General features: G+C 44.9%; 1 protein-coding gene across 1 annotated transcript in view; it reads left to right on the forward strand.

Annotated features, from left to right (window-relative positions):
* LOC142588861 (actinia tenebrosa protease inhibitors-like) overlaps window positions 1-21,585 on the forward strand; it is a 63,755-nt gene that overhangs the window by 27,037 nt on the left and 15,133 nt on the right. The window contains exons 6-7 of the mRNA XM_075700681.1: window positions 3,415-3,543; window positions 7,778-7,960. Of these exons, the coding sequence (XP_075556796.1) occupies window positions 3,415-3,543; window positions 7,778-7,960 (312 nt within the window). The remainder of the gene's footprint in view (window positions 1-3,414; window positions 3,544-7,777; window positions 7,961-21,585) is intronic.

Here is a 21,585-nt window from a genome sequence, read left to right on the forward strand (position 1 = left end):
AAAATATAGTGTAGGCAACTTTGGTGCTAGCGTCAACAAGAGGTGCACGCGTAGAAGTTGAGCTGGCATAAAAATTATAGTTAGTTCACGGATTTCATCCTTCTGTATGCAAACAGCTTCGTGAAGTGATCACTTCTTTTTAAAGTACCGTTTTATAAATACATCGGTGTGATCGTCTTCTTGGTCTGCCCGTTTATAAAAGCAGGATTTTAATAAGCCCAGGTCAATAATTTTGGGAAAGCATACTAAAAACGTGTCAAAAGAACGTATCAAGCCACTAGCATGGTTATCCATGTTATAGGCCTAATTCTTGTAGTAGCTAAACAATAGTGATATTCGCCGAAAGCTACACCTGTGACAGTTTTCTAGCCTATTTCCTGCACTGTTGTTTGCTGCGTTATTCTTGAGATGGCGTTGCATGCTTTTCTTTTTTTTTTCACTATACATTGTGGACACTGACGTCATAGTCGAGCTTCCTATTATGGAAGGTACGCATACCATCTAAGGTACGCATTGTTCGACTTCTGAGGGCCCTTCGTCTAGGCTTTAGATCCGAAGTGAAGTACATGCAAGCCCTAACGGTAAAAAATTTCATCAGCAGCGTCGACAGGCAAATGCATCGCAGTAACGTGAGCTGGAGGAAAATGTCACAATATTTTTCCCCGGCCGACAGCATACGCTTAGTTGGTCGTTTCTCTGGCAAGAATAGCATTCCGGTCACAAGGAAAAACTTAATATCTTGAGCAAGCGATGCTCACCTCAACTCACGTCTCATTTCTTACCTGCCCGCCTGCGAGCTGTAAAATTCGTAACATTCTCCAGGACAAAACCCGGAGGCACCTGCCTGGAGAATCGGCAACGATTATTTTTGGAAATTTGCCCTGAGCAAACACAATTTGCTGGATACGTACAGGATTATTCACAATTACTTGCCTTAATTTCGACACCGCTCACGCCACGCATTGTTGTACTCAATGATGACACGGACAGGGCCACTAAAAACTGGTTTTATCGCGCTGCCACAGCAGTGACTACTCACGGAATCTAGCCGTCGACAATTTTGCCAGCTTCAGGAAATACTCGAAGCAAATACCCTTTTCGGGAAGAAGGGGATGGAGGGAGAGACATCCTTTTAGCATCAGGAAAATTTCTCGGGCACGGTTGTAGACCGCTGGACAAAAGTATGTCCGAGCATTGTTAGTTGTAATAAATAAGTGTTCTCATTGAGCAATCACTGAAAGAATGCAGAAGGGTTTGCTTTCGGTCTTTCGCTTTCACAAGAGGGCACACTAACTTCTTTTTTGCACGTACAATGTCTCCATTGTTGTTCGCACTTAATGTTAACGCAATAAGAAGGCCACTAGAAAACAGCGAATTGGGGTTTGATCTGTCTTACATGAGTAATGGACAAACGGTGAAAGACAAGCTCCCTGGACTCATATATGCGGACGACATTGCGCTGATAGCGGACAATAAAATCAATTTACTGACACTTTCGAATATGTGCGGCAGCGCAGTGAGAAATTAGGCCTCAATTTTAGCACAGAAAAATCGGTAATTATGATCTTTGATGAAGAGACTAGTAATTACGCGGGGTCCAGCCACTAGCAAGTCATACAAGCAATATATATACCTCGGCATATATACAAACAAACAAAAACGCTTACTCAAGCACCCACCAAGACAGTCTGAAAATGAAAGGAAAGCGGAATGCTGCAGAAATGAAACACCGAACATTTTGGAGCTACCATAAGTACCTGGTGGTGCGCAGAATCTTGAAAGGAGTAGTGGTGCCAGCGCTAACGTTCTCAAATGTCATTCAATGCTTAAAATTGGATATGTTGTCGAGGTTGGATGTTAAAGAAAGATCGGTAGGCTGGTTGCCTTTCGGAGCCCATGGCAAAAGTACAAATGAGGTAGTTCAGGGTGACATGCGTTGGGCCTATTTTAAAATCGATAAAGCACAGAGAATAATAATTATGAAGAAAGTCTCAGGAACATGGATGAAAATAAATGGGCGGCCAAAGTGCTCAAGTACAGGTACTTGAAAATCGTGGACACAAAAGTGAAGAGGAGGTAAAGGAAATTGGCAGCCAAGTGCAGGGTAACTTAAAGTGTAAATATACAATCCCGAGCCATTTAAAAGGATGTGATAGAAACAGAGACAGTTAATTGGAGGCAACGAAGGTAAGCAAAAAGGACCATGGAGATTTACAAGAATGAGAAGAAAGAAAATAGAAGGGAAAAATATGTGCAACAACACAAAGGACAGTGTCTTGCTATTTGTGGCTCGACCTGGTTGCATAAGGACAAAAATCTATCGGAGCAATATTTGCGACAAGATGAGGTGTCTATTTTATAAGATTTCGCAACAGCGAACACATCAAATAAGAAGACCTTACCTATGTATAGAAATGCGGCTCTCACCATTCAAAAGAATTCTCGGCGTAAACTGCACGAAGAAAAATATACAGCGACAGGACCGGCTTCAATTATTATTTTTCTTTAATCATGACACCTACTAGCTCAAACGAGGATTTTGCTGTCGTTATTGTCTGTTACCTGGCTCGAGGTACGTATGAATTGTTTTGATAGGTTACCTCTCGATACCATTATTCGCCAATAAATCGTGAATAAATATTTTGCTTCTTTCCAACTCATCATGAGCAGTTCTTACAAATCATTCTGTCTGCAACTGCTATTTGTCGTAGGCCAGCTACCAAAGCCACCAGCCTATCTTGTCCAGCATCAAGATAGGCTGAGATTTTTTCTTACGAGCAAATTCTAGTGTAAGAGCCCTTTAGTGAAGACTGTCCCTGAATCACAAGGGACAGTGTAAGAGGCAAAATTTTCTCATATATTTCGGTGATTTTCCAATAGTTTATTCCCTTGGGCAGGCTTCATACCAGGGACCACAAAGCGTATCGGCTGTTTTGAATTTTCCTGCGACTGCGATTACGATTCAGTCAGTCGCATGCACCGTATTATCGCGCTAAGTACGGAAACATTAAATCCATAACGCCTCGGGTGCTCCACTGAAGCTGTGTAATGTTACAAACGACAATTTTTTCCGCGACAAGAGTGATGTAATAAAGCTTTATCTAGAGTGCAGAATATGAGCTGGCGTCACCTGAGAATAAGGGCTGCTGCCACGAGCGTGGTTGGCGCCGCACTAAGCGTTGTAGTTATGTACAGTCAACGCCTTTTCCGTGACACTGTTTTCATCGTTTTATTCGGGAGTGCCTCATCAACATGGCACATATGTGCTCCTTATAAGAAGCAATGAAGGATTGTGTCATGAAATCGCATGCTTGACAATTTGCTTCACCCCAAAAAAAATATTCGGGACATTTCAATTTTTTTTCTGTTAACCACGATCCGAATACTCTTTGTTTCTTTTCTTTCAAATTACAGTGCACGCGGCGCCTGCCGTGAACTCATGCGGATGGAACGTGCTCCAGCAGAGCCGAGATAATTATACTACAAATAAACACTCTAATTGCCTAGATCATTGCCACCTGCATTATTTGCCTTTTAGGTGCAGTATGTGCGACTGTTTTTATTACCACTTGGTCGCTGTGAACATTACACGTTTTATGTTTCAGTAAAATGAAAAGCCCAGTGGAGCTGCCTCAGAGTAGCTTTCAACAGCCTACATGCTGTAATAATAAATTCAGAGCGCGTATATACTGACTACTTGCAGTTGCCGGCCAGAAGGGATTTTCTGGCATAATAAAAATGTTGCGAGGCACTTTTAGGTTGTATTAGCATTTCGAAATGTATACGACATCAATCTGCTAACTCTTCTTCATTATAAGGACTCATTTGAGCGGAATTTTCTACTACCTGCTGCAGGTCAGCGATATTTTCGCCCAGCTATCGCATGCTAAGAGGAAGTATGGCTATATTTTCTATGGCTATATGGCTATATTTTCCTCCCCTAGTTATCTACTTTCATGGAGCCAGCTCGGCTCCTAGCAAACGCTCTCCACTTCTTCGAGCTCATTGCCTCCTCTTTGATGAGAAAAAAAGTAACAGGCAAGTTAGGTAGTGCTATTCACGTTCAAATAACCCAAATGTTACCCGCTACGAACGACGAGGACGTTTTCTTCGGCTGCTCAAAGGACGTTTCTCGTAACCACCGAATGCTTGCTTTCGTGGTGATGTAAATTTGACGTCATGAGTGTACAAGTCACTACACAGGCACAGCAGTTATTTATGCGTAAATAAATCATCTTCCTCCAACTATATGGTTCCACGTTTGACTAGTGGATATTCCATGCGCACATTTGGCACCGACTATGTATTTAATATGTACCTAAGAAGTTGATATTTGCGGGCCTCTAAGCATTTTGAAAGGAAGCTTTCCTTGGCGACCCTCCTGGACATTTACTTCCAAGGCTGGGGGCTGATGTCTTGCCGAATATTCAACACGAAGGACCACGCTGGCATCTTTACAACGCTTACACGTGTCCTCGCTGCTGGCGTCGTTTTCTACGGAATTACGGATTGATAAAAGAAGTGAAACGTAAATGTTACCGTTGCTAGAAACAAGTGTCATCGATAGTGCACTTCACTTAATACAGCAACATTTTTCTTCGTACTTTTCGATGGTTTCTTGTGTCTCGCATCTCCTTGATTTATAGCTCGCAGAATAAAATGTACGTTACTTGTGCATTAACAGCAGGAGACGCCCGCTCCAGCAGGCTTTCCCACAACCGATACATTGCCATGGCGACGAGTGCCAATCCCGGAGAAAGTATAATGTTTGGCCAAGCGGATCACGTGGTAGGGCTCTCCAGTTGTTGCTTTCTACACTGGCAGGCAAGAAATCGCTACGGGAGCCAAGCGCTGTGCAGAATATGATTGGTTGCATGAGGTTTACTGACCGCTTCAAAAAAGCTTCGTTTCTCAGGTTTCATGAAGTGAGTTGAAGCTGTGGAATTTTTTTTTTTTTGTCTAGCTCAAGTGTCAGTGTTTTCGGTGGCCGAGCTACACCTAACAATTTAGCGCAAGTATTTCGCCCACTTCGCAAACCTCGCAACGAGGAGTGTGCCTGGGCGTCAACCTCCTCCCCAAACATATGAGTCGCTTACGACGTGTCAAGTAGTACTGCACAACGTACAACACTGAGCTTGCTCTTTCGGGTGTGGACCAAGTACAGGGGCCCTATCCACAGTCGTGGCAGATAACGGTCTGAACAAAACTCCCTGCTCACCGTCACCGTTATTGCAAATGCGTTCTAGCTAAAGCCCTACTATCACAGCATCAAAACCTGCTCTGCTTCGTACTAGAAATTTGCGCGCCTTTGTTCTGCTTTCCCGAAGCACAGAAATCTACAGCTTACAGAGAACGCCACTACATTGTGCAGCACTGCCATTGCTATATATATTCTCTGGAGCTCTGTTCAGGCTTCACTAAGTTAAAAACGCGTCCTGTATTTAACGTGGGCAGGGAATTTCTTAGAATTAACACACTCATATGCCGCTTGACTAGTACAGAAAAAGAAAGGCCTTGAGCCAATAGAGAATTGTAGACCCGCTACAAGAAAAGCAATGACCAAGATAAGACAACCTTTGCCATTGCAGCAGCTGCGGTTCTGTTCAATTTACCAAAGTGTAAGCAACATAAGTGCTGCTGCTACAGAACTTGTGAGCTAAAGGTAAACAAATAAAAACTGCGCGACGTCAATGTCAGGTTTTTTTTGTGCGTTTTACTTTCGCCATCTGTTAAGGAAAAAGTTGCCCCATATATTGCGCCAACATATGTTCTCTCACGTTGCGCAAACCAAGGTTTCGCTAACTTGGCGCATTCAAGCCGACATCAGCAATGAAGTTTTTTATGCTGCTGTCTTATTTTCACCATCTACGTGGTTCTTGTTCCAGGTACGTTTTTGTTAACCCTTTTCTAATGGGCGGAATTTCAGCGTGTCTGTCTATCGTGCAGTAAAAGGTGCAACAGCTTTCTTATTTGAATAGGTCAAGAATCAGCCAATGGTTTTTCTCAGCGAACCATTTTTCTGCGAAACGCCTTGCTAATATGGAAACAAAGGGGTTTTCTGTCAACAATCTGCTGGTCTTTCAACTAGTGGTAATGAAATTGAAGGTGGAGCACTGGCATCCCTACTATGCTGCTTGTTTTGTATCATAATTAAATTTGCTTTTGTCAGCTCATCCCCGTGCTTAATAGATACAAGCTCATGAAGAAGACATTGTGATAACCTCATGCTTTCTTGTTCCGCGTCAGTGTTCCCAGAAAAAGGCGAGCTTCAGTTTTTGTACGAATGGTACTTCAACCGAGATTTACAAAGACGCCGCCTACAAAAAAAGGCGCCGATAAAGAAAAGAAAGGACACAAAGTTGATAAAACTCGATAAAACTTAATTGGAACAGTAAACATCGTGTTGCCTCTTGGGCTAGACCCAACAACCATCAGCGCAGCTCGAGACTACAATTCGTCGGGGCTCAGTGGTCTCAGCATGGTCAGATACAAAGCTGGCTTTATTTTTTCAGAATTTAAATTGACTGCTCCGCATTTAAATAATAAAAGCTTATGTATATTGACGAGCCAACAATATTTCGTGCTTCGTACATAAAAAAAAGTTCCGTTTTCTTCTGCTCTCCTTCGTGCCAAATATTCCTATCGAAATAAATGAAACGACTCCAGTCCTTTGGTGATCATAACAAACTCTACGTGAGTTCATATAAAGGTTAGGTTTGGGTAGATTAAAATTGACCTATCTAGCTCAACTACCAATAGCCTTGCATGGGATTCTCGAGCAACTGAAACGAAAATGCCGAGATGGCTTAGTTTATTTATGTTAGCAGGATTTCATATTGTTAATGAGACCGAATAAGAAAGGTCTATATAAAGGATCACAGCTACAACAACCTGTAAAAACACGTACAGCCAAGTGGTTTTTATTTAATACCAGATGCCGAAAGGCTTGTCGAAAGTTTTCTTAATAGATTTTACTGTAAGTCTCTCCAATGAATCTCTTGAAAGAGGCTCGCGTATTGTATCTACCTATTTTAAAAGCGAGACATTATTTGAACAGTAGAGAATAAGCATAGCTAGGATGAACATGTATGTTTCGGCTTCCACAACAGCACCAAGCGCTTTCTCGGAATAAATTTCACGATATTGAAAGGTTAGGAAAGCAAACGAGAACATCGTAGCAAAATGAGCATGTTTGGATTGCCGGCGGTCATTAGTTCCCTGGTCTGTGAGACAAATCTATTCGCTTGCACTATCACTAGCTCGCTTAAACAAAGTAATCAAGACGTGTTACCAACATCTTTCTTAGCTTAGTGGTGACAGATCTATGTCTGACGAAAAAAGAAGCATTAAGGAAGTGACTAAACGAAGGCTTGCAGCCCTGGGCCTCGACAGCTGTTCATGTACTCTTCCTCGGCGTCTTAATTTCATCAAGGCATGATGCTCGTACGAATGCACCAACAATGAACACTCGACAAATTCCAGAAATCTTGTGGTGTACACTGTTAACAGCTCGGTGAAATCATTGTGAGATTGCTAAGAAAATCAGTGCCTGTTCTGCTAGCGCTGTTTGGCGTACTGACCGTCTTCTCATGCTTATTTTCTAATTTCTTGTAATTTCTGGCTTTTCTATACTGCTGTGTGTATGTCGTTTTTGTCAAGCCCCAATGAGAATACAACTCTCAGTTTGACGTAAGCTACGTGCAACAAACTTTGCACCGGGTAGCTCGTGCTCTCTCAAACAAGCACTACCCGACACTTTTTTTTTTTTGCTTTTCAGCTCACTCAGAAACACAACAAGACAGGTGTTCTATGCCACCGGATAGGGGCCGCTGCCGAGCATACATGCCTACTTGGTTTTATGATTCCAAATTTTCAAGTTGTAAAATGTTCATCTATGGTGGTTGCGGTGGAAATGACAACCAGTTCCCTTCAGAAAAGAAGTGCGAGTCGGTGTGCCTACGTAAGTACTTCGAAAGCGCATATTTTCTCGCCGCAATAAGATTTGTTGTCTCGTCGGCAACAGAACCATGGAACATTGTCATACGTCTTGTATTCACGTTACCCTCTTACCATTTGTTTATACACAGATGCACAGGTGACACGTACGTACTTATTTTCGCTGTCATTAAAAGGAAATACCGTTACATAGGCCGCAACTTGCACCTTACAACACTCCTTCGCAGTAGCGACTTAAAAGCAACTATTATTCGAGGCGTTCCTATTTTCCTACTGGCCTCTGATGCCTGTCAATGAAGTTTCGTCGTCATACTATCGCCATGCCACCGTCTTGTGTGCTGGCACATGTTTATTTGCAGAACACATCTAACACACATAGACCCATCGACCACCCACCGGCCCCATTGCTATTGCTTTCTTCCGGTGCACAACTTGTGCTACGCGGGCAGAATGATTGAGAGAGGAATGAAGAGCGGATACGTAGCAATATGTCGCAGATGTTTGCTCAATCGCATGACCTCACCTATCCAAACGAGGCAAGAAACTATGACGATTCAGGAGCACACACAGGCATCCAGAATAACACCTCATCAGCTACACAGACTGGCTTGAATGGTAGAAAGTTTTGTAGTTGTGGACAGTGTGGTGTTGAAAGTCAAGACAGATAGGTGGGACCGGCTGGTGCGGGCACATACATCGTTATCGCTGGAGGCATATCGACAACGCGTGCAAATGTGGTCAAGATGCGAACACAGAGATTGTCTGAACATGTGGCAATGATGCCAAACAGGAGGTCACGTTTAACCGGATGACTGACGAGGCACTGGCATACGGAATCATTAACTGCGTATTTTGCCGCCACTAACGCCTTTAAATATTCCTTGCTTCCTCGCACAATAACCGAATGGAACAACTTGCCGATATCGCTTATAACGCTAAAAGCATTGAACATGTCGGGCTGGCAGGCTAGGCCTGTCGGTCTCGACGTGGGAGCGGCCCGCGACGTGCTAATACGCGTTCTGCAGGACTGAAAAATAAAAGTTACTTAATCAATCAATCAATTGAACATCATAGACAGCAGAACATGCGGCAGTTGAAAAATGTTGCTCCTTGGTTCTTTTTTATCATGTTTTGATGTAGAGTTTCGCAAATTGTTGTTTACTTGTTTTCCGACAATCATGCCATTGCAATTATTCCTCGTTTTTTTTTGTTTTGTTTGTGACGTGCGGTTGCATTTTTTTTGTGTTCTTTATGTACTTCTCCCACTCCTGCAAGCGCCCCTACAAGGCTTGCAGTATTTTCTAGAGAAAAAAATGGTAATGAAAAGGTGTCAATGAAGCCGGTCACATAAGGAAAGCTAGTAGTGCTGGAAGATCGTAAAGAGCGTTTATCTCAATCTTCTTCGCGTATAATGACGGCGATCAATGTTCGCAAGTCTGTCGCGGCTGTCAGAAAGTAATAAGTAGCAAGGGACTATATTTCTTGAATAAACTGTCAAATAGGGACCACATATTTCGCAGCAACACTCTCACTAGCAACGGCCTCAGTCGCGGCTATACGGGAGAAGCTCCAGACAGCAGCAGCAGCAGAGTGAACATTTTGTGGATGAGAAGTCCTTGTATCCCTAACAAGGATCCTCATTGTTCTATAAGATTCCGATTAATGATCACGAATATATACTCAGTGCTGTTTGTTATTTCGGCATTCATCCATTCAGCATTGTTGGTGGTTTGGTTTCGGTTGTGTCGCGCTGGTTCTTCAAAACAGAACTAATGCCCTCTGTGTGCCAACCGACTTCTTAGCTAGAACAGTTAAAATTCTGGCAGTTCATGTGCAAAGCGTAACAGATATGTGCTGCAATTATTTTTCACGCACATCTGTGTGCTTTACTGTCGGCGTACCACCTTTCGCACACCTGATTTCTGCAAGCTTTGAGACGGATCAATCAAGTTTAAATTATTATGCCAGAAAAACATCACGCATGTGGTTCGTAGTACAACTTGCGCAAGGTGCACAAAGAGGAGACAGCAGCGTCTTCATAATTTTAAAATCAAAAGCGAATCACATGATATCATGCCCTTCTTTCTCCTACGCGACGTCAACTTTGCATGTGTTTGGCTTTCGAAGGGCAGGAAGCCCACTAAATGTAAGACTGTTTCTTCGCAGAAAGCACAGTCTGCCTATGCAACAGCTGGTAGAAATCGTTTTAGCCTGTTTTATGGCAGCCAGCATATGTTTTTTCTAGCACAAGGGAGATAATGACACGACTGCGTGTTACGGTAGTAGTGGTAGTGCTCCGGCTTTACTACGAGTAATAAACCGACAAGCTGAGTAAACGCATTACGCACTAACGTCCCCATAGGTTCATATGTATAAGCAGTTTTATTTAAATGCGCGATCTTTTAATATTACTATAAACATATTTTAAAATTTCAGCATCATCGCAGCCAAAACGCATCCGCAGCGCTAACCCTAAACATGGACAAGGCGACATCCCTTCGAATATCTGGTATTTTGATTACGGTTGAGCCACTTGCCACCGGTATAAGCGCGGCCTCTCTGAACGAAGAGTAAACAAGTACCCTTCGTGTGAAAAATATATGGCGACTTGCACTAGTAAGTCCTAGTATTTGACTTTACCAACACAAACGGCATTTCGTCGTTTTCCTGCCCTTCATTTGTTATACCAAAATCATCCAGGAATGTGTAAACTTGGAACCACTACTGGACCTCAATGGTTCGTGATTATCCCATCAATCTCGAGACAAAGAAGTTGACTGGGGAGTTCTGCTTCATTCACAATTTTTCTCGTTTAATCGCATAGGCGTTCAGCAGGAACTGAGGAACGGTGGCTGATAATGACATCAATACATAGCCATTCTTTTGTATATCAACATATGCCTGCTGAACTCACAATCTCGCTGATACAAATCCCCCATTAATAATAAGATGTTGCAACTGTAATTTTAACATAACGTATGAAAACCCTTGTTATTTCCAGCGTTTACTCCTAGTTTTTAGAATAACTCCATGCTTTCCGCTTATTGCGTCACTCTTTCATTGCTCATGTTTCATTCTTTATACTCTCCTTAGATATGCACTTCCGAAAGAGCTGCCGCTCGATAATGGAGTCGGAAACCGGCACAGGTGCACCAGAATAGGCAGCTACATTCAAATGATTTTCTGAATCCGTCACAAGGACAGTGTCGCGCGTATTGCGAACGCGATGATGAAGCTTGAAAATGAACCCTTGAATATCCATAGATATCACATTGTCTTTTATTCTAATCCTACAAACGAGATGATCATACCCAGATAATACACGGAGCACCGTCATTGCAAACGCTGGCACTAAACACGCCAGCTTTCGCTTGTAGGTGAGTGCTAACAGCTTGTGCAATGAACTACGAGTACATTTTATGGGAAAGAACCAGTATTTACCACATGACGCAATGCAAACGTGTGGCGCAGGCCTGCCGAACAGCTCTATGCATTCATGCAATGAACATGAATTCAAGCATGATGAAATCTCGTGCGTTCAGGTATTCATGCAAAAAACGCCTAAATGCTCGTCAATGAAGGAACTTGCGGAGAGAAACTGCAGGCTGCGTTGAAGCTCCCTCTACTAAGCGTCATCGACCACCGCGGTGGGACAGTGGCTACGGCGTTGGGCTACAAAACTCGAGCGAGCGGTACCGAAGCCCGACTGCGGCAGCCGTATTCCGACGCGGGTGAAATGCAAGAACGCCCGCGTACCGCACATTCTGTGCACGTTAAAGGACCACAGGTCGTCAAAATTAATCCGGAGTTGCTCACTGCGGCGTACATCACAATTCTATCGTGGTTATGGCACGTAAAACCACATAGTTTAATCTTTTTCGTTTACTTGGCTTCATGAAGCATTTGCGCAATCAACTGGGACACTTGTAATGAGAATACCATCCTTAGGATCCTTCACGCACATTTCGGCAGCTGACTGTCCGCCTGTTGATCTATCTATCTATCCATCTATCTGTCTGTTTGTGCATCCACGACTCCGTCGGTTCTTCCACGAAATTGGGCCACGGCGAAGCCCATAGATAAAAAGCCCATAGAAGCCCATAGAAGCCCATAGATAAGGTAACATAGGCCTTCGGCACGCAGAGAACCGTGCTGGATAATAAGAATTCTCTAACATGAAACCATTCCAACTTGTTTCTATTTCTGCCACTAACCCTCAACAAACGTCAGAGAAATATTTCGCGCCCCCCAAGCTTCCCCTGTCTGTCAGACAATCTCAACAAAACCGCCAAAGCTCCCATCCGACATCACATGTACCCACTGATATTGCATGATTAGGCCTAACGAAGAAAAAAATACACGATTCCACAAGTGTTTCATCATAAGCGCACCGCTACTGGTCAAACCTTTTCAGGCTGCGCCCACTTCGCCTATCTGTCACTCGGCGCCACAAAGCGCAGCACGCAGAAGTACGTGTAAACGCTAAAGATATGCGGAACGAAACTGCATTTTTTTTTTGTGTGGGGAGGAATAGTCCGAGAATTTACCGTTCAAGAAAGAATATAATCACATATAATCAGACAATGTTGACAGCATATATATGACGTGTAAACGCTAAAGTTACGCGGAACGAAACTGCATTTTTTTCTGTGTGCGTGGGGGGGGGGGGGGGAATAGTCCGAGAATTTACCGTTCAAGAAAGAATCAAATATGGCTACCCACAAGATCTCTATGGCACTGGCTACTCCGAGCTCCCGGGGATAATTCATGTTCCTGCGTGTCATAACTTTTTTGGCGAAGTATAACCTTCTCAAGCCCTTTTTGACATGTATACGACAGCGCTATGTCAACTCTTTCTCACACAGGAATCGTTGTAGTGGCATTTCTAACCTACCCGTTGCACGGCACGACGACTTTTGACTCGCAGACGCCGGCACCGCCATTTTCACCCGGTTACATAATTTAGTTATTCTACCCCGGAATCACGGAAACTTTCCCCACTCCTTCGCACTCCTCGCCTCTCGCCCATCTACCAATTAGATAAGAAAAACCATTCGAGGTAAGCAGTGGTATTCACTTTCAAAGAAGACAAAGGTAAGGTACTATAAATTAGGAGCGTGTTTGCTGGGCTGTTCAAACAACGCTGCGGGTCACCGCCCATTGCTCGCGCTGGCAATTACATAAATTGAATGTCTGAAAATTGTAATGAAAACACAATGAAGTAGGCTGAAGTTACACGACCCCACCCGCCAGACCAATTTGGGTCACTGAGTATGTCGCACATAGGTGTTTGACGCTCTTCAAAGAACCTTTCTGACGCCAACTTGGAACACTGAGTATGTGCCTCAGACACATATGCCGCTGTTCAGTACTTCTTTGATGCCTACTTGTGTCACTGAGCATGCGCTACTCACTATATTCGGTTCTTCAGTGAACCTCGTTGGCTTAAACTTAGGTCACTGAGTATTTACCACTGGTAATGTGCCGCTCTTCAATGAACCTCTTCGACGCCAATTTGGGTCACTGGGCATGTCCCACGTCGCATGTGCTTCATTTAATGAACCTCTTTGATGCCAACTTTGGCAATTATCCGCAACTTAGTACGCACTGCTCTTCAATGGTCAAAAACGAATTCAATATTTATCCGGTGTTGGGCGGAATCGAGCCCGAGTCACATATAATCAGACAATGTTGACAGGATGTATATTCCCTCAACCGCCGCAAGTCGACTTCACGGCAGTGCCGCTTAATGACGCAGCGCGTCGACAGAGCAGCCCGGCTTACTGCACACACGCCTCATGCATGACGCGTATCTGCATTGGAAATACGGCGTGTCGCTGTATTGCTTACTGGCTAATCGCAATAACGCTGAGCTTCACCGTGAGATGGGCTCTGACGCATGTTGTTTCACTAAAGGAACTCGCGATGACCATAGCTGGCTTGAATAACGATTCACCTCAGATCGCGATGGCACCAGCTATGAGGCTTTTGCGCACCTAAGGCGCCACTGCGACATCCATCTTTTAGAGAACGGAAACCAAGAAAGAGTTCTCTTGAAGCAGGTTACATAAGGTTACATTTTGTCATGAATAAGTGCTTGTGTTTCTGCTGGCGCATAGTTCACAAACACGTCAAGGAAGCAAGACTTTTTGAGTCGCATCGCAGCCACAAAAATAAACTTAATATTTCGCCATGCCGTTGGCGTAATTCAGCTTGCAACCTTCACGCAAGCCCGACACATGATGCAACCAAATGGATCTTCGTGGATGATGCCACCTGTAATCTACACTTCGCTAATATAAATTTAAAAAAGCTATGCCCCCAGCAGCTATTCGAGAACTGCATGAGTTACTATGAAGAACAAGAGTGCTAATTTAGGATAGTGGGTTAAGCATCGACATAATGAGAAATATAGCGCGGACAACAGCACTAAGAAAACCACCAAGATGCAGCCGTCGCGTAGTCCTGCTTTCTGCGAAGTTGTTTCACAATACAGAGATTACATCGGGGTGAAACTCTTTAACATGGCACATATATTTACTGATGGTTCATCAGTGTCTCAAGACTCATCTTGAGTTTTGTTTAATGCCTTCACCCCCAAAAAAGAATACTATCTCATCACCTTGAAAGAACCAATCCGTCGACATTAGCCGACGTTTGTGCAGTGAAAGAAGTTGTCAGATACGTACTCCCACTTATTTTGCGATAATGGTACATATTTGCACACTGGAAAGCAGCTTTCCAAAGTCCGAAAAAAAGAAAAAGCAATTTTATTTACCACCTGGCTTTTAACAACAATACACAAGCCACTAAACATGTAAAGCTGGCCGGCAAAAAACCTTTCACTTCATTCCTTCCCCTGGCGGCATATCACTCAATGAAAAAACGTCCAAAGCGGTTGGTAAGGGCCACAGCAACATAAGCTCACGGTGGATATAAGTCCCAATAACACTGGCATCGGCATTGCAAAGCTGTGTTGGGCTAATACCGTCCAAGCCGAACATGTGCTCAAAAGCCGTAGTTAGGGCTACTTATAAAAAAAATCACTGTAATATCAAACAAAACCACAAAAAGGTAAACTGTGCCCAGTTTTCACGAAAACTGACGCAAAATAACACGTAAAGCACGTTCCAGATCGCGTTCACATATGAAGCAAAAATAATTTATTTTTCGGCACTCTAACGTACATCAGTTTCTAATTACTCTCAGTAGTGTACAACAAACCTCTGATGCGCACTGCTATTCCAGAGGGCCTCCGGCATTTGCGCATAATTAGCGCTGACTCACGACCTACATTGCAACTGAGGTGCGTTCACTAAAGACACGTGAGGACAAAATGTCTAAGCCACGCCACATTTATTGCACGATACATACGAGCCACAGGGCCTCATAAGAGATGGCGCAGCGCTTCATATGGACGACGTCGTGGCTTTAATTTCCAGTCGTCACAGGCGCATTCCGAGCCGTATTTCCAGAATTCAAAAATGCTTGCGTACTTTGGCATAGGCACACGTAGAAAAATCTCAATCAGTCTAAACTAATTCAAGACGCCGTAGAAGTCGTCTCCCAAAGGCAGTTAGTTACACAGAGGCGTTGAACGCCATCCTTTTATTTCACTATGCCGCTCTTAGTTCTTGGTGATACCTGCGGAAAAATTACACTTCTCACAAACAGCGGCGTTTCTCTAGGGTTGAGACATCATAGCTCCCAAGGCTAAGCCTGCTGGTGCAAAATAATGCATCAAAACAATGTGTCTGAGTACGCCCTTCTAACTTTGTGCAGGTTTCAAATCCAACTAGGAATTAAGCTTACCAGACATTAACTCTTGGCACGACATTGGCCTGGAGCCACAAGAAGCGTTCCCGCAATGCTTAGCGCAACTACGTGTGATTGCCTTTGATTGCGTATGTAATTGGAAGACTAGAAACTTCCCTAATACTTTGCCTTCACTGTCGATCAACCTGCTGTTTTCATCCCACGGCTTGACAAGTGGATAATGCACCTCAAGCAATGTTGAAATACCCAGCTAGTGAATCGTGAAGCAGACCACTATAAGTCGTGCCTTTCCAGGTTTTTGCTATACGCATAGCATGGTGCAGGTAGGCAACCATTAATGGCAAGATCGGGAATTGGCCTCCGCAAATTTAAGTCCGGAAGGTGGGCGTGGATACACCTGTGGAGTAGTAGGCACGTGGTTCTTAGCCTGTCCTATGCGTAACGCTTGCATCCTATATAGTCAACTTCATGAACCTGGTGTTAGGAAGTAGGAAGTTATCGTTTGAATAAGATATAAATTCTATGCCAATTCCTGCCACTGAGTCCGAAGACGAAGTAGTGCTCCAGTATTGAACGTTTTCCTTCTCGCCATAGTGGCGATTGACAGAATTCTCACCCACCGCCCTCGCTCTTTTACTAACATTGCTAACTGAAGGTAATCCACCGAAAGTTTTGTCAACTGCCTGTAACACGCTGCACAAGCAACCTGTTCTGAAACTTGATGATCGAAATTACGTACTTTGTAAACGCATACAAAATAAACCAAACTCAGCAACATCTTCCAGAAAGTATAATGAGAGCGTCATGAATCACGTTATATTCAACTTGACCATTGGTTTGCAATTTCTAACGCAATACAAATATATCTGTGACCACTGAAAGCACAATCTAGTCGAAGCAGCCATTTTCTGAAAGTGTAAAACCAAAACCACTATAGAAGCGAGCACTTCATTTCCTACTGTTCCACGCGCGTTCAATATGGCAAGCTTGCACCAGAGCGCTTATAGTTGTGTTCCTCCAAAAAAATAGCTGCTGGCTGTGCTGACGTTCCTCTGCAGAATGTAAGTCGACAATGCTGAAACAGAACGTATACAAACCCAAATATAGGTACAACACTTGTTCTCAAGAGCGCCTTATGCTTGACAAGGTGTTATCCGAGCAACAACTCTATGCACATTGTTTGAAGTTCCAAACACCTGCGTAATTTTCGCAAACGTACAAAACACTTTCGCTATGCAAAAAGGGTATGTACAGAACCATCGCTTCAAAGGTTTTTAGGTTTGTTATACTAAGCCCCTTCTATGAAAAGCTTCGCACAGTATTGCATCCAGACACGTCGTCGAAGGTTGCCATCTTACCCGCAACCTGAATAATATAACCATGTTTAGCAACGTGCCTGTGTTTATATCCTGCGTTGCTTTTGTGCATGGTAAGTGGCTGCCTTTTACTCGTTAAGAAACTCGTAAGAGTGACAGCTTTGTTTCTTTTTGTAGTCGCTTGGAACTGTCTTCTGAAAAACAATCAATTTGTGTTTCATCATATTTACCCTCTCCTCTGGCTCAAGGATTACAAGATGAATTTTTAGCCTCAACCTTTATCCGCTGGAATACATGTATCCGCACCCGTTAGATGCGCACTACAATTTTCACTTAGCGCCTTGCTTTTGGAAAATAAAGTTCTTGGGAGCCACCTGCTTTAATATTTCTGAGTCACTGAAATATTTTATTGCAGCGCGATTTCCTCAACTTCGAATCGCTTATACCGCAAGACTATAACTCGGCAATAGCTCAAGCGAAGCCAGCAAACATAGCTCACTCATTCGGTTCTTTACGCGCTTACTGCGATGAAAGCAAGCTCTAACGGTGGATACTGCGTCCTTGTTCGTTTTCCTGTTTCTCAAATAATTGTGCGGAGCCAATTTAGAGTGATGGCCTAGATGCCCGTAGCTATAGACGTGATTACTGGAGTGGCGATCGGGACGCTGGCAGTGGTCGTAAAATGTGTGTAGATTTGGCGCGCGCTGAGAATCAATATTATGTGACGCATTTTGACCGGTAACTGCCAACGTAGCACTATCTGCGCTTCTCCAAAGCGTTATCAGATCAACTAACATTTCAGTGCAACACAGGAAATTGTATGTATTACGCGAACGGCTGTGTGACGATGGCACCAAGAAGAGGGCGGTGGCGATAGTGACGAGGGCATATTAACGCGAAAGCAAAGGCCAGAATTGGTTATTCATATTCAGGCGGAAGCAGAGTGAAGGACACGGACAAAGGCAAACGCACATGGAAAATGACACGTTGCGCTGATTGAGAACTGGTTTAATATTGGGTTTATAAACATTTAAATACGGCGGGACGCATCCCGTCAAAGGCTTAAAAAAAACCTAAAAAGGAATTCACAGATCGCTAACACTCAAGAAATGTAGCACGCGGGTGCTACAGGCGCCTGGTCATAAGTTGCTAAACAAGTATGCTATTTCCGTGCCAGATAAAAGATATCCATTCCTTTTTTTTTTTATTTCTCGTCAGATTACACGCAGCCGCAAGCATAACTCGGCGAAAAAAATGCTTACCAATTCATACTTCGCGAAAGCCATCGCTTTCAGATGATGGGCACGAGTGTGGCACCGCATAGGCAGAATTGGCTTATAACATGAGACCAGGCTGCATACCCCTAGCGGGTGTTTCGCGCTCTTCAGTGGTGGGTACTGCTTGCAACTGTTTCTGCACACTGATGTAGGACGCTTAATACTAATAGAGATATCAGTCCCATCCCTATAAGCCTACATGGCAGGTTCGGAAAGGCAGCGGTAGGCACGTGTTCAAAGTGAGCTCAAGCATTTTCTCCTTTCTATCTCTGTTGTACAGAGAAGAACCAACGTCTTACTCAGTGGTGCGGCCATAAGTGGGGGTGCACAGAGTATCCTAGAAAATATAGTGCAGGCAACTCTGGTGCTAGCGTCAACAAGAGAGGCGCGCTTAGAAATTCAGCTGGCATAAAAATTATGGTTAGTCCGTGGATTTCATCCTTGCGTATCCGAACAGCTTCGCAAAATGATTATTTTGTTTAAAGTACTGTTTTATGAATGCATCGATTCGCCGTATTAGTAAGTGACCTTGAAGTGGGAAAAGAAGATATAAGGGAAGTACCGCAACTGTCTATCGCTTAGGAGGTCACCTCAACCGTACCGCACGAGGGAAGAGTAAGGGGAATAAAAGAGTGAAGAGAAATAAAGATGGAAGAGGGCGACAAGTGTAATGCCGTGAAGGTAAAAAAAGAAAAGGACGCGTAAAACGGGCCTATGGCCGCGTATAAATTTTCCAGTACTCAAAGAAGTCAACGAGAGCTGGAAATGTTCTATTGAGTAATCCCGAAAAACCCCTAGGAAATAGAAAATCCTCATGACGGACTGTGGGGAGTCCTAGGCGTCGATAGGAGGCGATTAGGGTTTCTCGAGCTGAGCTGTAGGCCCTGCTGTCGAGAAGGATGTGTGCGAGAGTTTCATCAACGCCAGCAGTGCAGCTCTGGCAAACGGAACTGACTGCGGCTGAATGGCGAGAGATCCGCTCCGCTGTTGCGAAGCAGCCAATACGGAAGCGGAGTAAAAGGGTCCTATCGGCCCGTGAGAGTCCCAGTTTTGATAGCGGCCGGGGTGGGACGCGATTGTCAGGGTGTTTGCTTCTGACTGCATTCGATACCAGTTGGCGTGCAGCGTCAAACAGGGAGACGAAGTTGGTATAGGGCGTGACATGAGAGTGAGCCTCTTTGGCGAGGTGGTCGGCTCGTTCATTACCATCCATACCGACGTGCGAAGGAACCCATTAAAAAACCAGATCCCAGCCCATTTCTTGTGTTTAATCAAAATTTAACGAAAGTCGTTGCGCGATGAGGGGGCCTCTCTCCCCTTTGGCGAGCGTGAGTAGCGCCGCGTGGCAGTCCGTGAGTATGGCAACTGACGGGGGGAGGCGCTCAAGAAGTAAATAGGCAGCCAGGTTAAGGGCGGCAAGTTCGGCAAGCGTTGAGGAACCACCGGGTCTTATGGAACGAAAGTTCGTGAATAACACATGCTGTGGATGAGGAGCCGTCATTGCGAACCGAGCCGTCGGTGAAAACTAGTACGCGGCCCGACAGTCGCTCCTCAAAGGTGGCGGCAATCTCGGTGAAGAATCGCGCAGGTGAGTGTGTTCCGCCTTCTTTTTCACCCCGGGTACTGTAGTACGGATGTCAAGCGGGTGGCTTACGTTTGGGCGTCGCATTCACCAATGCTTAAGCATTTCTGATTGGAATGGCTGATAGCTCCGAGTGCAATGCCTGCGGCGTCGAGGAAACCATAGAACACCTACTGTGCTACTGCCCATCTTTTGAAAATGAAAGGCAAGACCTCTGCGCAGCTCTCAATCAACTAGATGGAAGGCCGTTCACCTTGAACAAGACCTTGGGACCATGGCCTCGCATATCGCAGCTACAAAAGGCCACAAAAGCGCTGCTACGATATTTGAAAGCGACCGGATTGAGTCAGCGTCTGTGATGCGGACTGAGTGACCGACTGGTATCTCCAGTGGACTTTCTCTTCTTTTAATGTTTCCGTCACCCTTTCCCTTTACCCAGTATAGGGTAGCCAACCGGGCTCAGTCCTGGTTAGCCTCCCTACCTTTCCTTTATCATTTTCTCTCTCAAGCGGGTGGTAACGATAGGGGGTGGGCGGAAGCCAGCCACAGTCAGGGGCGAGTTTCACAAGTGAGTGGAAGTCAGATGCGCGAAGTCCCATGCCAGAGTGGGGGAGAGAGTGAAAGCGCGTGACGAGCTTCTGCCCCTGCGGCGTGCGTTGAAGGCGCTCGACGTGGTTTAGGGCGCGCCTTTCCGCTCTAAGTGAGAGGGGGTAGTCTTTGGCTTCAGCCAGAGTGGGTACTATTTGAGAAGTGCGCGGGAGGCCATAAATATGGCTGCTCACTGTTCTGTGTTGCATGTCGAGTGACTGCCACTGAGCGTGTTTGAGAGAGGCCGAGGGGAGACCGTACAGGATTCTAGAGGAGGCAACCGCATTGTGTACTCTGAGGGCAAGTTGCGGAGAGCAGCTGCGGCCTCAAGCTAGGAGGGAACGCGCGGCACTGGCCACTTTGATGGCGTTCTTGCGGAGAGCGGCCACAGCCGGTCTGAAGCTAAGACGGTGGTCTACAAGGGCGGCAAGGTAGCAAACTTTGCGAGTCCACAGGAGGGAAACGCCGCGTAGACTGAGACGAGGAACCTCAATACGCGCTTTAAGATGAGGGTGTACGAGTAGGGCCTCGGTTTGGCAGGTGATAGGTTGAGGCATATGCCAGAGATGAAGGTTTCAACCGCATTGATGGCGCATTGAATGCCTTGACGAACTTGCCGGCCGCGGGAAGTGGGTCCGGTGGCGAAAAGGGCTACGTCATCAGCATAAACTGCGATGCGGACTTCATGAGGTAGAACGCGCAAAACGAAGTCCCTAATGCGAGCAATAGCCAAGTTAAACAGAAAGGGGCTGAGTACGCTGCCTTTGGGGAACGCCAGTGGAGACGAGACGGGGCGCACTAAATGAACCGCCTATTCGAACACGAAAACTAGGTCCACTCAGAAAAGCGGCAACATAGGAGAGGAGACGGTCGCAGCCACACATGGCGCGAAGGGCATTCGTGATTGAAATGTGCGGTAAGGAGTCAAAAGCGCTCTGCACGTCCAAAAGAACAAGATACCCTACTTCTCCGCGGTGCTTCACGTCCTCGAGGGTGGAGATGACATCAGCGAGGCAGTCAGCTGTCGAACGTTGTTGTCAAAAGCCACTGAGTTCAGGAGGCAGGACGTCCAGTGCGGCAGAAATCCATT

Source organism: Dermacentor variabilis, chromosome 7, assembly GCF_050947875.1.
Source record: "Dermacentor variabilis isolate Ectoservices chromosome 7, ASM5094787v1, whole genome shotgun sequence".
In the NCBI taxonomy this organism is placed as follows: domain Eukaryota; kingdom Metazoa; phylum Arthropoda; class Arachnida; order Ixodida; family Ixodidae; genus Dermacentor; species Dermacentor variabilis.